Source organism: Rosa chinensis, chromosome 2 (genome assembly GCF_002994745.2).
Source record: "Rosa chinensis cultivar Old Blush chromosome 2, RchiOBHm-V2, whole genome shotgun sequence".
In the NCBI taxonomy this organism is placed as follows: Eukaryota; Viridiplantae; Streptophyta; class Magnoliopsida; order Rosales; family Rosaceae; genus Rosa; species Rosa chinensis.
Window position 1 is genome coordinate 40374886 of NC_037089.1, and position 14979 is coordinate 40389864.

The 14979-nt window shown below is 37.9% G+C and overlaps 1 protein-coding gene across 2 annotated transcripts; it reads left to right on the forward strand.

Annotated features, from left to right (window-relative positions):
- Positions 1-3372: 3372 nt before the first annotated feature.
- On the forward strand, positions 3373-14401 carry LOC112185996 (tetraspanin-19). Of its 2 annotated transcripts, XM_024324345.2 has the most exons (6): positions 3373-3659; positions 4418-4517; positions 5342-5422; positions 5534-5638; positions 8320-8499; positions 14090-14399. In XM_024324345.2, the coding sequence occupies exons 1-6, from the start codon at positions 3490-3492 to the stop codon at positions 14099-14101; spliced, it is 648 nt and encodes a 215-aa protein (XP_024180113.1). In that variant the 5' UTR covers positions 3373-3489; the 3' UTR covers positions 14102-14399. The 2 variants fall into 2 exon arrangements, with proteins under 2 accessions (XP_024180113.1, XP_040370015.1); XM_040514081.1 differs by lacking the exon at positions 5342-5422 and having other exon boundaries at positions 14090-14401.
- Positions 14402-14979: the final 578 nt, after the last annotated feature.

Consider the following 14979-nt stretch of genomic DNA (forward strand, 5'->3'; position numbering starts at 1 on the left):
CAAACCATTAGGGTGAGAATCTTAAGGTAGCAATGACTTAATTCTATTACCAATCGGCCATAATGTTATTATTACAATTTTAAGGAAAAATAACATTTTTTTTACATGATAACATTTCATGAAAACTAGATTAGGACAAAAAGTGGTATTGTTAAATGTTTCCAACTAAAAACTTGATGAAGGAAAAAAATACCATGCTAATACCAGATTACTGATTGAGTCATATAATCTAACGCTACAGTCATAAGCTCCCGTGTGGAGGATGGAGGTCCACCCTAAAAATGAAAAAGAGAAAATTGAAAGAGATGCAAAAACAAAATTGATATTTTATTCAATATTAAAAATTAATGCAGGAGCAGTATGGATAAGGAGATGCTCTACGTGATTGAATGAATGATTGGGACAACTCATACATGATAAGTCAAGAGAACAACTCATATTTATACGCAATAGATCAACTAGAATGGTGGAATGGTCTATAGTACTTTGAAATATTAAGACTTTAGAATCAGAAACCGTTAGATTAGCTCATTTTATGGAGTACATTGTAAAACAACTTACAATCTAACGATTTCGGGTTTCAAAATTTTAATAGAAAATTACTTATAAGTGTCATTTTAAAACTTAAATTAGCAATAAGGCCACCTAACATTTTTTGTCTTGATAAGGCCACTTGAATTCTCAAATTTTACCATACCGGACGATTCTGCCCTTCTACATAAGAAAACCAACTTGATATCAGATTAATCATTTTCTCTCTCTCCTCTCTCTCTGCAACTCCTCGAAGGAAGCCCTCTCTCTTCCTCTTCGTCCTCTGATGAACCGATCATCACTTTTGTTTCTCTGGCTTCCAGCAACAGCGACCAAGACGACTACGGCCTTCATCAAAGCAGAACCAACGACCTTTATCAAACCTAGCTACGACCTAAACGATGAGAGATCTCGGCATTCCAAGTACGACAGCGGCAGTTGTTGAATTGAAGCATTTCGATGTTACTCTGACGTTGCCGAGGATCAATTCTCCTGTCGATTGCATCCGCCTCCAACGGGATCTGTGTTACACCATCGGCCGGAGCTCTCTCTCGTGCTCGTCTCAATCAAACTAAATTGAGTTCGATTATCGGCGAGAGGAGGAAGAAGATGTTTAGGATACACAGGAATAGGCCGATGAGGTTAGGTAAGAGATTCAATTTCAAGTTTACTCAGTTTAAGGCCCCTCTCTTATGCTCGTCGCAATTGAACTGAATTGATTTTGATTCTCAACACTGAGCATATATGTATGATTGCGCTCTGTTTCATAATTTGCTTCAATTTATGTATATTGACAAGTTGAATGCATTTTTATTCATTCTTGTGACAATTTTTATGTAGGAGAGGTTAAACTGTATCAGAAGAAGCTACAACGTTTCATACATTTGAGCAAAGGTATACATACTCTTCTGTATTTGTTGTCAAATTTCAGATTTCAAATTTTGTTCATAATTTCAAATGGCAGGACTGTATTACACCATCGTTTAGACTTTAGAGTACTATAATTTTAAAACAGATTCATACTTTCTTGTATAATGTCGTGTGTATTATATTCAATTGAAATAATGTATATTGTAATATCATAGAGCATATTGATCAACCATTTGTATCTTTCTGCAAGGTTTGCTAAGAAATAAAGGTAGTCTAATTGTTAAGAGTTTAGTTGTGGATGTGTATATTTTTATGCTTATGCAATAATCAGTGTGAAAATTTTGTGTGATTAATTAATGAGGAATTTATGGGGAGGATTTTCTGGTTTGGTTAGTGTGATGGTGATGTCTGTGATTATAGGTGCTGAGAGAATGGGACAAGTTGTTTGTGTCCATTATGTATGTGGAAATTGGGAAGACGATTGCTAAGTCGGGCAAAGCAGCGGTGCGAAATGGGAATTGTCAATGGAGTGAGGCACTTTCAGAGTCTATATGAGATGGAAAATTGTTTCTTAAGTTGGTGGTTGCCATGGTATTGTTATTGTTATTGTTAGCTTTTTCATTTTGATTGATTTCGAGTCAGTAACTCTCTATAACTATTATAGTGGCTTTTCAATACAGTGAAGGTAGTTTTTTTATGCTTATGTTAGTATTTTTTCAAGTTGATGTCAGAAACTATGTTTTCGTTTTGATTGATTTCAAATTAGTAGCTCTTTATAACTATTATAGTGGTTTTTCAACACAGTGATAGTAGCTATCTATGTCTATGCTAATATCTTTTCAAACTGAATGAAATTCAATTTTCTTCTTGTTGTGATTTCATATCTCTAGCATTTCTTGTTTGGAATTTGTGTTACATTGTCAACATGTATAATCAATATTTATGTCAGTAGCTTTTTATTACTGGTCCAGTAGCTTTTATTTCTGGTTACAGCAGTTTTTGTTGTTGGTGACAATAGTTTTTGTTTCTGGTGACAGAAGTTTTTGTTGCTGGTGATAGTAGTTTTTCTTTTATGGTGGCAGCAGCTTTTGTTTCTGGTGACAGTAGCTTTCTGATGTTGATGACAGTAGTTTTTGTTGTTGGCAGAAGTATCTTTTAGTGTTGCTGAGAGTAGTTCTTGTTGTTGGTGACAATAACTTTTATTGCTGATGACAGTAGTTTTTGTACCTCGCCGGAGAACTCATTAGAATAGCTTTTGTTGCTAGTGACAGTAATATTTGTTGTTGGTGGGAGTAGCTTTTAGTGTTGGTGACAGTAACTTTTGTGACTTCATAGAAGGTCCCGGAAATTTCATCAGAGTAGCTTTTATTGTTGGTGACAGTAGCTTTTGTGGCCTCGCAAGAGGTTGCCAGAAATCTCATCAGAGTAGCTTTTCTTGCTAGCGACAGTACCTTTTGTTATTGGTGACAGTAGCTTTTGTGGTCGCCGGAGACCCGCCAGAAGTTGGCCTGAGATTTGCCGGAAGTTCGCCCGAGGTCGGCCGGAGTTGACTGGAGACCTTGCCGGAGAGGAGAGAGAGAATGGTTGTTGATCGACTTTTTACTCTAGTGACATTTTTGTAAATATGTTGGTTTTTATATCTAAAATATAACACTATTTTTAATCTAGTGGCCTTATGAGAGAAAAAATTAGTTGGTGGCCTTATGGCTAAAAAAACATTCAAAGATGCACTTACATGTAATTAACTCAAATTTTAATGACCCAATAAGGTAACAAAACTGTTTCGGACTCTGAAATTTCAATGCTCCGATGTAACATACAATCTTGGATCAGAAATCTAACGGCTTGCAGAGAACCCGGGGGCCTAGTCGAGCAACTGGGCGCAGGGTTTATTTTGGGCGGTTAGTTATGTATATGGGCTTTAAACTTCGGAAAGCAAATTTTGCAAGCGTGTAACAGCCAATCCTGTTTGATTAGCAAAAAGTGAAACACGTAAACTCGGGGATAGATGATCTCAACTGAAGCATATGAATATAAAACTAGATTCCAGTTTGATTAGCAAAAAGGATTGGGGGGAATTAATTAAGCATGGGTGGGATGGCGAGGAGCTGCGTACAATCAATTCTAAAGTTGGTGAACTCGGTGAATGGGATGGTTGGGCTGGCCATGGTTTTGTACTCGTTGTGGTTGATTAGAGCCTGGCACAAGAGCATGGCTGACTTGCCATTTGAAGACTCTGATTATCCAACAATCCCTTGGTATCATCTTCTTCCTTTCTTTTTGAAATTCCACTCTTGGGATTGTCAACATTTTTACGCATGAGGTTTCGGATTTTTGGATTCTGCCCATGCAGCCTTCTTTGTTTCCTCATAAGATGTTGGGTATTATTTGCCTGAAAAGTTAATATAATGGCTTTTACAGTTTTAGGCCTTTCTGTTCTCTCTTTACGCTTTGTCTTGTGCTATCTGCTAAACAAATTGAAAGATGAAAGCAAAGAAAATTTTTAAGGTATGTGGGGTGGCTAAACTTGAAAGCTAATTTGTTTGTTGCCAACCAAAAGTTTCTTTGGGGATTCAAGCACAAACAGAATCTGTAATATGGTTCCTTAAAAGTTCCCTGAATCCCTGAATAACGAACAAAAATGAAAAAAAACCATACGAATGCGCCTAACCTCTCTGGTTATGGGTTCCTCATTATCAAAATATCCATAGGAGACCTGGGATCATTTTATCATGAAAACAAAAGTAAATTGAAAAAAAAATGGAGCTATAGTGTACTTTCAAATGCTAGAAAAACAACATACGGTTATGATTTGGTTCTTTCTTGGATCTCATTTATTGGAGTTACATTGAGTTTACAGGATTAAGGATTTTTTTTCCTTCTTCTTATTCATGATTTCTGGTGAAGGATGTCTTCAGTTTTAAATTTTTTATGGGTTTCTGATTTTTTCTTCTTCTCAGTTTTGGTTTAAAAATGCTACTTTTTATTCTTTTATTTCTCTGGGCATGAACTGCAGGTTCATATACATTTTTCTTGGCCTTGGGGCTACTCTGTGTGTGATCACATGTTCAGGACATATTGCTGCAGACACTGCAAATGGTTGTTGCCTTTATTTGGTATCCCTTTGTTTCTTTTATCTTTATATATCTATTTATTTACTTGGCGTCAATTCGCTTTCATGGCCTGCAAAATTTGTGTCCTTCTTGATTAACTTGTAAACGTGTGGATATTGCATTCACAGTGAGACGTATTGTATCTCATTACAATTGGAGTCCCTTCACTTTTTGTTTTGTCTAACTACTGTGATCATAACAATTCAGTTGACTATTTATATAACTTTTATTGTTCTCTCAAATTCTAGTCATAGCCATGTCCCAAGATGCATCAAGCAGTAATTTGAGAAAGCCTTGAAGTTTTATAAATTATGAAAACTATACTCTTAGTACTCTTCCACCTTGTTTAAAGGTCGAGTTTAACTAGCTACTGCAGTGCTTACTTTTCTAATAAGAGAGGAGGTGTGGGAAAATTAATCAACACTAGATATTTTACAGCTTCCGTTATGGAAGGAATTGTCCAGTTTTTGCAGCCAGAAAGGGTAGGCTGTCATCATAGCAATTGGAATTAGACTCGTTGCTTTTCATTTATCTGAAAAGTTTGGTGACATCTATTTTGTGCAAACTTCAATTCTCTCTCTCTCTCTCTCTCTCTCTCTCTCTCTCTCTCTCTCTACACACACACACACATGCTACATTGGCAAGTCTAGATCTTCCATCTTTCTTAAAATTATCTATAACTTTTTTTTGTTTGTTTAAAACTTTGACTAGAAAAGTTGTTAAAGACCACTCCTTTCTAAGAGTATTTTCAGCATGGGGCTGCACTTTTTAACATTCCTTGATAAAATCATTTAACTCTATAACTGTCCTTCCTTAATTGTTTACAGTACATGCTGTTTGTCTTTTTACTCCTCATGCTTGAAACTGGAGTGACTGCTGATATATATTTAAACCATGACTGGGAAGAGGTATTTATTTAAAGAATACTCTTATCTTGTTTAATCAATCAAATGAATTGATAAGAAGCATGTTAAATACTTACTTGCCTGTTGTGCTGATAGTATTAAATTATTAACCAGGACTTTCCTGATGATCCAACTGGGAGATTTGATCAATTCAAAGCATTTGTAAGGTCAAACTTGGACATCTGCAAATGGATTGGCATGTCAGTTATATGCGTACAGGTCTCTCTCTCTCTCTCTCTCTCTCTCTCTCTCTCTCTCTCTATTTACGTCTGTGGAAGCACATTTTTGCATATTTGTGTATTTGAGTTTTGCTTCTGTCTGGGTTGATTTGTCTTTCCAAAACTAGTGGAAGAAAGAAGTTTCAATACCTTTCAAAAAAAGAAGAAGAAGAAGTTTTAGTATACTGTATTACAAAGTCAGCAAAATTACTAGCATATATGTAATCAGTACGCATCAATATTTAGATAATTTTGTTTAGCTATTCAGTAAACTGACTATTTTCTCTGTGAATGACAAAAGTAGAAAGCAGAAACAATTTACAACATATGACCAATTAGATGGCAGGGGGCAATTAATCATAGGAAATGGGAAATGTAAGTCTTATAGAAAATGTAATGGTCAACATTTTATTGGAATCTAATTGAAAATATTATGAGGCTCTCAGCAGTCCTCTACAAGTGTACCATGTTATAGGCTTAGAAATAGAGAGTTAGGTAAGACAAAAGACAAAACAAAAACGTGATTGGTGGTGCATGGCATTGTAAGATAGTCAGCGAACTAGCTGCAATGAGGTGGCAAATAGAGGTGCCAATAGTGAGGTTCTAGTTTATTGTGTTTAGTGAACTCTTGAAATACTTGGGGCTAGTTTGTGATTGCTTTTCTATAATCAAATGTACTTTTGAATTATTAAACAAATTTAATTATAAATAAAAGAATTGCAGAAAAGAAAAAGAAAAAGAAAATAAAATGTACCTTGGGTGAGTTTTGAGGAACTTGAAAGTGGTTTTGAGATGTGCTTCTTCATACAAAAGCCTTTTTAGGCCTGTCTTAAGCAATTCCAAACTAATTTTTAATTGTGTGTGACCTGTAAGGCACTTTTGTTATTGAAAGACAGGTGTAGGTGTAGAGAGATAAGCACTGGTATGTGCAAGTAACCACAGAAGCCAAACAATCACAGAAGTAGCTGAACCATGATACAGTACCATGTTGCAGAAAACTAATGGGTATTAACTGTTTCTTTAGATTTGTGTCATCACAATAATCAGGATCAATATAAGAGCTTTCTAGAAAGCAGAAGACTTTGTTTTGTAATGCCATGGAGATGGCTCTGGAATTGAACAGCCAGTACGTAGGTTAAAAATGTGAATGACATGTAATGTCAAGGCAACTGATGCTGAGATAGATGGACCTGGCGGCCAACTATAGACAGTCTCTCACCTGCAGTGAGGGAATAACACTTGATGGTGAAACTCAATTGTAGGTGCATCAAAAAGGTGAGCACATTGAATAAGATCAAATGCATACATAGCAATGATAGAAGAGAACCTTTAGGGAGCAAGTCTTAATGGCATCTACCCAATTAATGCTGTATCATGTAAATAGGAGGAAGTCTGAATGGCAAAAATGCAGCCCTTGTTTTGACCATATTTTCAATCTGCATCCCTTCCTTCTATTTCAGAAAGTTTGCATCCCTGGGTATCTGAATCAGGCCAATGGAGGTCACTCCATCAAGTTAAGGGATTTCCAACCATATACTAATTTTATACCATTCTATTGAGACATCAGAGACTAGTTTGCAACTTGTATCTTGCTATTTGCAACAGGTACCAAGCTGGGGAACCCGCTCCAAGTTGCTTGGTTTCTTTCAAAACTACGGAAAAATAAGAGGAGTGGTGAAGAAAAGTGGAGAAGATGGATATTTGGAGGCAGATTCTTGAAAGCATTGAGCGCCTGTTCGTGGATGATCTTCGGGTGGCATAATAATGTCGCCCACTGTAGAGGACTACACTATACGTTCAATCTCTTACACAGATGCACATAGATTGTCAGGCTGTGGGGGAAGAAAAGTGGAAAAGAAGCCGCACACAGATTCTTGAAAGCATTGAGCGCCTGTTTGCAGATGATCCTTGAGTTGGGACCTAGAAAATGTATCTAGATCATTGCCTCACCTTTTAGGGTGGCATAATAATGTCGCTCACTGTCGAGAACTACACTATAAATTCAATCTCTTACACAGATGCACATAGATTGTCGGGTATAATCCAAGCATTAATTTTGCTAGCAAAAGATAGGTTGTAGCCTTGTGAAGCCAACTGCGTTGATTCCCAGGCAATCCAGCAAAAGAGAGGTTGTGCTCCCAGGAATAGACCGAAAGGTCCCTAACCTCTATAATATCTGTTTTGAGGAATGACGGCCTCCCATGACCTCTCTAGTCTCTATTTCCTCTTCCTACAGTGTTTCTGTTGATTTTCTTTATTTACCTGGTACTCAGTTAGCTTTGCTGTATTTCTTCTTTCTGCAAGTTTTATTTCTGCCGACTTTTGTGGCTTTGAATCTATCATTAAAAATAAATAAACTAAAAAGAAGACTACTTTTTCTAATTTTTTGTCAAATACCAAGAGGCTCTGAAGAGATTTATAGTCTCTCACTGGAGTAGTGCCTGCTTCTTTGATCCTTTACCTCCTATAGGAACTTTATCCTTTTTTATAATGAAATGATTGTGTACTATTCGTGGAATTTCTGGTTTGTAGATTCCTAATCCATTTGTATTTTTTGTTTTCTCTTTTGTCTATTTTGGAAATTCCATGGCTGATTGGGTTCTATAGAGTATAGGCTGAATTTTACTTTTGTATTTTCTCTGTCCAATTTTCTGTTGATCATCCGTTGCCTTTTCTTTGCAGGGACTTACATTGTTATTGGCAATGATACTCAAAGCTTTTGGGCTACATCATTATTATGATAGTGATGATGATGATGTTCCTGAGAGGGTTTCACTGCTGAATCACCCCAATCCTTATGTCGTTGGCGACCCTATTTATGGTTCCAAAAATGATGCTTGGCATATAAGGATCAACAGCAAGGTAAAATTGTTAAAAACCTTTTAGTAGTCTTGTGCAATGTTCAGGGCATATGTGTTTATGAAAGGTCATTCTGAAATTTCTTCTTCTTATTCTGATTCTTATCTTCTGCATTAACTTTTAAGATACTACTTTTCTTTAGAGTAAGTTGAGTAACTGAAAAGGAGAGCAAATTGAGCTGTCTGATTCTTGAATGATAGGCTGACAGTCATCTGTTCCCAATCAGACAACAGTGTAATAAGAAATTCTGGTACTTGTATAACACACAAACACACCCCCATAAGAAATTCTGCACTTTCTGTCTCCTTATTCCAGAAAACTGACTGCAGCTCCTATTTATAGGGCATAGAGGCTGCTGATACAACATGGGATTAGGATTCCTAACCCTAATAGATTAAACCTTTAATACAAATCCTAATAGAACTTGAAAGACTAACTTTCCTAGAACTTATAGAAAAGCAGCGCGCAAACCTCTCTCCTTTCTAGACTTGGATTTGAATTCTGAACCCTAATTTTCGGATTGTATCAATGAGCCAAAAACACAACAATCTCCACCTTGGTGAGTTGATACCAAAACAATTGCTGCAACCTTCAGGATGTCTTGAACTTCTTGAAGTAATCCCGAACAAACCTTCAAGAACCTTCACCTTGGCAAGACTCTTCTTGCCTCAACGCACCTTAAGTGAGGAGGTGCTCCACCACAACTCAGCATGTTGTGACACTGAGCAAGTTCAAGCAATGCTTGAACTTCTCTACAGCAACGGGCTTGGTAAGACAATCTGCAGCATTGTCATTTGTGTGAACCTTCTCCACAATAATATTTCCAGATTCTACCCAATCTCTGATCCTGTGATAGCGAACATCAATGTGTTTCGTCCTTGCATGAAACACTTGATTCTTTGCCAAGTGAATGGCACTTTGACTGTCACACTTCACTACCACGCCTTCTTGGTGAATTCCAAGTTCACTTGCCAGCCCATTCAACCAAATAGCTTCCTTTGAAGCTTCTGTTAATGCCATATATTCTGCCTCAGTAGTAGATAGAGCTGTGACTGCTTAAAGAGTTGATTTCCAGCTCACAGGTCCTCCTCCACAAGTAAAAACATAACCTGTTGTGGACCTCCTTATATCTAAGTCTCCTGCATAATCTGCATCCACAAAACCAGCCACACATGCTACTTCTCGTTTCCTCTCAAACATGATTCCAAGCTGCCTAGTCCCTTTTAAATACCTCAAAATTCACTTCACTGCTTCCCAATGGGGCTTACCCAGATTTGACATGTACTTAGAGACAACACTCAATGCTTGAGCTAAATCTGGTCTTGTGCAAATCATCGCATACATGAGACACCCTACTGCACTTGCATATGGAACATCCTTCATCACATCAATCTCTTTTTGACTTGATGGCCTTTGCTTTGCACTTAACTGATAATGTGCAGCTAATGGGATAGAAACAACCTTAGCTCCATCCATGTTGAAGCGTTCAAGTACCCTCAGAATGTACTTTTCTTGTGACAGCCAAATTTTCCCAGCTTTTCTATCCCGCCTTATTTCAATTCCAAGGATCTTTTGTGCAGCTCCTAGATCCTTCATGTCGAATTCAGCTCCCAATTTCTTTTTAAGCTCTTCAATTTTCGACATATCCTTGCATGCAATTAGCATGTCATCTACATACAAAAGTAGTAGAATAATCTCCCCATCTTCGAATACATGGTAGTAAACGCAGCAGTCATATAGACACCTTTTGTAGCCTATTTTCAGCATGTATGTGTCGAAACGCTTGTACCATTGCCTTGGTGATTGCTTAAGTCCATATAGGGACTTCCTTAACCGACAAACCAGATCCTCTTTTCCTGTTTCAACAAAACCCTCCGGCTGCGACATATAAATGTCTTCTTCGAGGTCCCCATGAAGAAACGCAGTTTTCACATCCATCTGCTCAATCTCCATATCATACTGAGCTGCTATAGACAACAATAACCGAATTGAAGTGTGTTTGACGACCGGAGAGAAAATCTCGTCATAATCCACTCCCTCTTTCTGCGAATACCCTTTTGCCACCAAACGTGCTTTGTACTTTATGACATCAGCATCATGTACTCCTTCTTTCTTCCTAAACACCCACTTGCAGCCAACAAGTTTTCTTTCTTTGGGTTTAGGAACCAACTCCCACACGGAATTCTTATGCAAAGATTCCATCTCTTCTGTCATAGCACCAATCCAACCTGCCCGTTCTTCACTTTCTATGGCATCTTGATAAGTAGTTGGATCTCCTTGACTTATACTCAGAGCATGACTCACATCTTCTTCCGGTTCGAACCCAAACCTTTGTCTCTTTCTTGGATTCCTCTTAGGTTTGTCAAGTGCTATGCATCTTTTAAAAGACTCAGGTGCTTGTGGGATAGGGGAATTTCGACCCCTCTGTGGGGATTGCTCCACCTGAGCCCTAACTGGTGACTGTTGTTGCTGCTTTGTTTCTTCAATAGCTCCTTGATCATTCCCTACTTGCTCAATTTGCTCTACCTGAACTTGGGAATCTTCATCCGATGGTTTAGCTAATGAAATCTTGATTGCTTCTTCTTCAACAACAACCATCTTCTCCCTCTTGCTATTAACCTTCTCATTCAATGGCATAGTCTTCTCATCAAAGATTACATCCCTGCTGATCACCTTTTTGTCATTGACTATATCCCACAACTTATAACCTTTCACCCCTTTCTCAAAGCCGATGAACAAGCACTCATGGGACTTTGGTTTCAGTTTGGTTCTTTCATCGCTGGGAATATGTGCATAAGCACTGCAACCAAACACTCTCAAGTTGGAATAATCAACTGGCTTTCCAGACCATACCTCCTCTGCACACTTGAAGTTAATAGCCCTAGAAGGTGATCGATTAATCAAATAACATGCATGATTAACCGCTTCTGCCCAAAAAGTTTCAGGCAACCCTGCATGAAGTCTCATGCTTCTTTCTCTCTCCATGAGAGTTCTGTTCATCCTTTCTGCAACACCGTTTTGTTGAGGAGTCTTCTTAACAGTAAAGTGTCTTGTGATGCCTGCATCTTTGCACAACTGTAAGAATTGATTATCTCTATATTCACCTCCATTGTCGCTTCTCAAACACTTGATTTTTCTGCCTGTTTGGTTTTCAACTTCAGCTTTCCACTCCTTGAACTTAGTGAAAACCTGGTCTTTAGTTTTCATAAAGTATACCCAAACCTTCCTTGAAAAATCATCTATGAAAGAGACAAAGTATCTGGCTCCACCCTTTGATTTTGTTGGTGTAGGCCCCCAAACATCTGTGTGAATATAGTCCAATACTCCTTTGGATTTGTTCTCACTGTTGCCCACATTGAACGTCACCTTGGTCTGCTTTCCGAGTGTGCAATACTTGCAAAATTCAAGTTTGCAGCTCATTACACCTTCCAGCTGATCCCTTTTGTGTAATTCCTGCAACCCTCTCTGACTCATGTGCCCTAGCCGTTTATGCCAAAGCTCAGTCTTGTCTTCCTCTGTACAAACTGCAGCTCCACCAACCACCGTAGAACCCGTAAGTTTATACATGTTATCTGGTTGCATCACACTCCTCATGTAGACCATTTGTCCCTTTTCTACCTTGAGCTGTCCTTTTTCAGATTTATACCAAAATCCAGCTCTATCCAAAGTGCTCAATGAAATCAGATTTCTGCTCAATTTTGGGACATGTCGGACGTTTCCCAGCGTTCTGACAATTCCATCATGCATCTTGATCTTTACTGTTCCGATTCCCATGATTCTACAAGGTGAATCATCTCCCATCAACACTTTCCCGGTGTTCCTCTCTTCATATGTATCGTACCAATCTCTGTGTGCACACATATGAAATGTGCAGGCTGTATCCAAGGTCCAATATTTAAGAGCGCTGGAGCTGGTTGTTACTGCGAGAAGTTCTCCATCATCACTATAATTTCCAGCAACAACATTGGCTGACTTGGAGCTTTCTCCTAACATCTGCGCCTTTTTCTCCTTCCATTGTTTGCAATTCCTCTTCCAGTGGTCGAGTGAACCACATTCGAAGCAACCATTCTTCTTTTCTTTGCCTTTTCCCTTGGATTTTGACCTGCCTCTTTCTTCAAATCCACCACCTCTATTCCTGGGCCTTCCTCTCTCCTTGCCTCTGACATGAAGTCCCCGTGCTTGAGAACTTTCTTCATCTTTGTCCATTTTGACATATGATTCCAAGTTCTCACACACTTTAGAAAGTGTGATAGTATCTTTGAATATCATGGTGGTTTTAAAGTGCTTGAATGAAGGTGGAAGCGAATGAAGTAACATGACAGCCGTGTCTTCGTCATCCATCTTTGCTCCAACCTTCTCCAAGTTTGATATGCAATTCTGAAAATTGCATATGTGATCATTAAGATCATCCCCGTCCTCCATCTTGAGCCCAAAGAGCTGCTCCTTCAAGAGCAACTTGCTGCTAATAGTTTTACCCCTGTAGACGCTTTCAAGCTTCTCCCATGCTTCCTTTGCAGTCATATTCTCACCAATATGAAGCAAGACATTATCAGCAAGATGCAGCTCAATGGAGCTCTTTGCTTTCTTATTCTTCTTTGTATAATCTACTTCAGTCATTGTTGCAGGCTTATCTCCAATTGCATCATCAACCTCTTGCTGAACCAGAACGTTCTTCATCTTCCTTTGCCAAAGCGTGAAGTTGTCTTTGCCATTAAAGAGCTTAATGGACGGTTTCACATCTCCTGGTTCGACAATGACTTTGCCGTTCACCATTGCAAAACACCTTGAGCCTAAGCTCTGATACCACTTATTGTGTAAGCCCCCTTTAGGATCTTTGTGTTTTACTTAAGCAAAATCAGAAAATAGATGAACTGAAAACAGAAACAACACAGCAGATTTTAGAGTGGTTCAGCCAAAACTTTAGCCTACGTCCACTTCGTGATCTCTCTTGAGAGATTCACTAGCACTATGAAGAATTTAGGTGTTTACAAGTACTTATTGCAGATCCCTCAAACCTCTCAGACTAGTTCTTATCTCTCTATCACCTTGACTCTCAGTTTTCTGCACTTTCTGTCTCCTTATTCTAGAAAACTGACTGCAGCTCCTATTTATAGGGCATAGAGGCTGCTGATACAACATGGGATTAGGATTCCTAACCCTAATAGACTAAACCTTTAATACAAATCCTAATAGAACTTGAAAGACTAACTTTCCTAGAACTTATAGAAAAGATGTGCGCAAACCTCTTTCCTTTCTAGACTTGGATTTGAATTCTGAACCCTAATTTTCGGATTGTATCAATGAGCCAAAAACACAACATATATCATCTTCGGTTACCACTGTTGGTAAGTGAAATCATGAATGAAAGGGTGATCCTTAGTTCCTAAATCATACTTTGGTAACATGGCGCGATTCTTGTTAATCTAGTCAAGATATTTGGCAATAGGATTCCACATATCAACCCGAGATGAACTGGATCTCTTATTAGATGGCTGTCACAGGTTTTTACTGCTAATTTGAGTTTTCAATGCAAGTGCAGTTTTTTTTTTTGGTTATTAGTTAATTAATTCCTTGTGCATTTTTCGTCAATCAGACAAACAGGTAAATTGGTTTGCATCAAGTTGCCCCTACTTGTCGCTCATGCAGAGGCAAAATAAGTGCGTTGTCATCTGCATCTGATGTTTGTAGGACAAGTCAGTATTGGAGGTTTAACATGCATCATTCACTTACAAAAGACGGGAGGTGGAATTATTGTTGTAAAGAAGTACAAATTTGAACTCTGTCGCTGTATACCCAACCAAAACTAATGAAATTAACACCTGGTCTATTTTTGTATGTAGGAATTGATGGTGCTGAAATAGCCTCACAATTTAACCCTGCAAAATGTAGTTGTCAGTATATGATAAGCAGAGATCATTCAGTCCGGGGATTGTAGGGTATACCTACACAAAAATGTTAATTAACAAATAAAAGAATAAAATAGAGGGTTTTTGAAATCTGGTTTCTAACCTACTTAAAATAAAAACAAAAAAAATAAAACTATCTACAATGATCGACTTCACACTCAAATCAGAATTTTCAAATCATATCAACATGCAACGAGTTATTTCAATCTATACAACTTAAAATCGTGCCAACACTAAATATCAGAAATGAATTCGAATTACAAGTCTGAAGGGATCTACTACCACTTTAATTCTTCTCTTTAATTTCCTTAGTTAGGAAAATTCCATAACTTAAAATATTTCATATAAAACATTATGTTAATACTGAAGAGCATCCGTCCACGTTAAATATGAATCATTAAGTGCAATTATAATTCTGAATTCAAACATGCATGCATCCATAAGAAGTTACAACCGCGCAAAACTTGTAGCATATAATCTCGACCATTGTACATAGCCTTTACCACTTTAATTTCTGCCCTAAAAACAGAAACTATGTTATAGTCAATAATTTTAAGAGAATAACTTAGCCAAATAA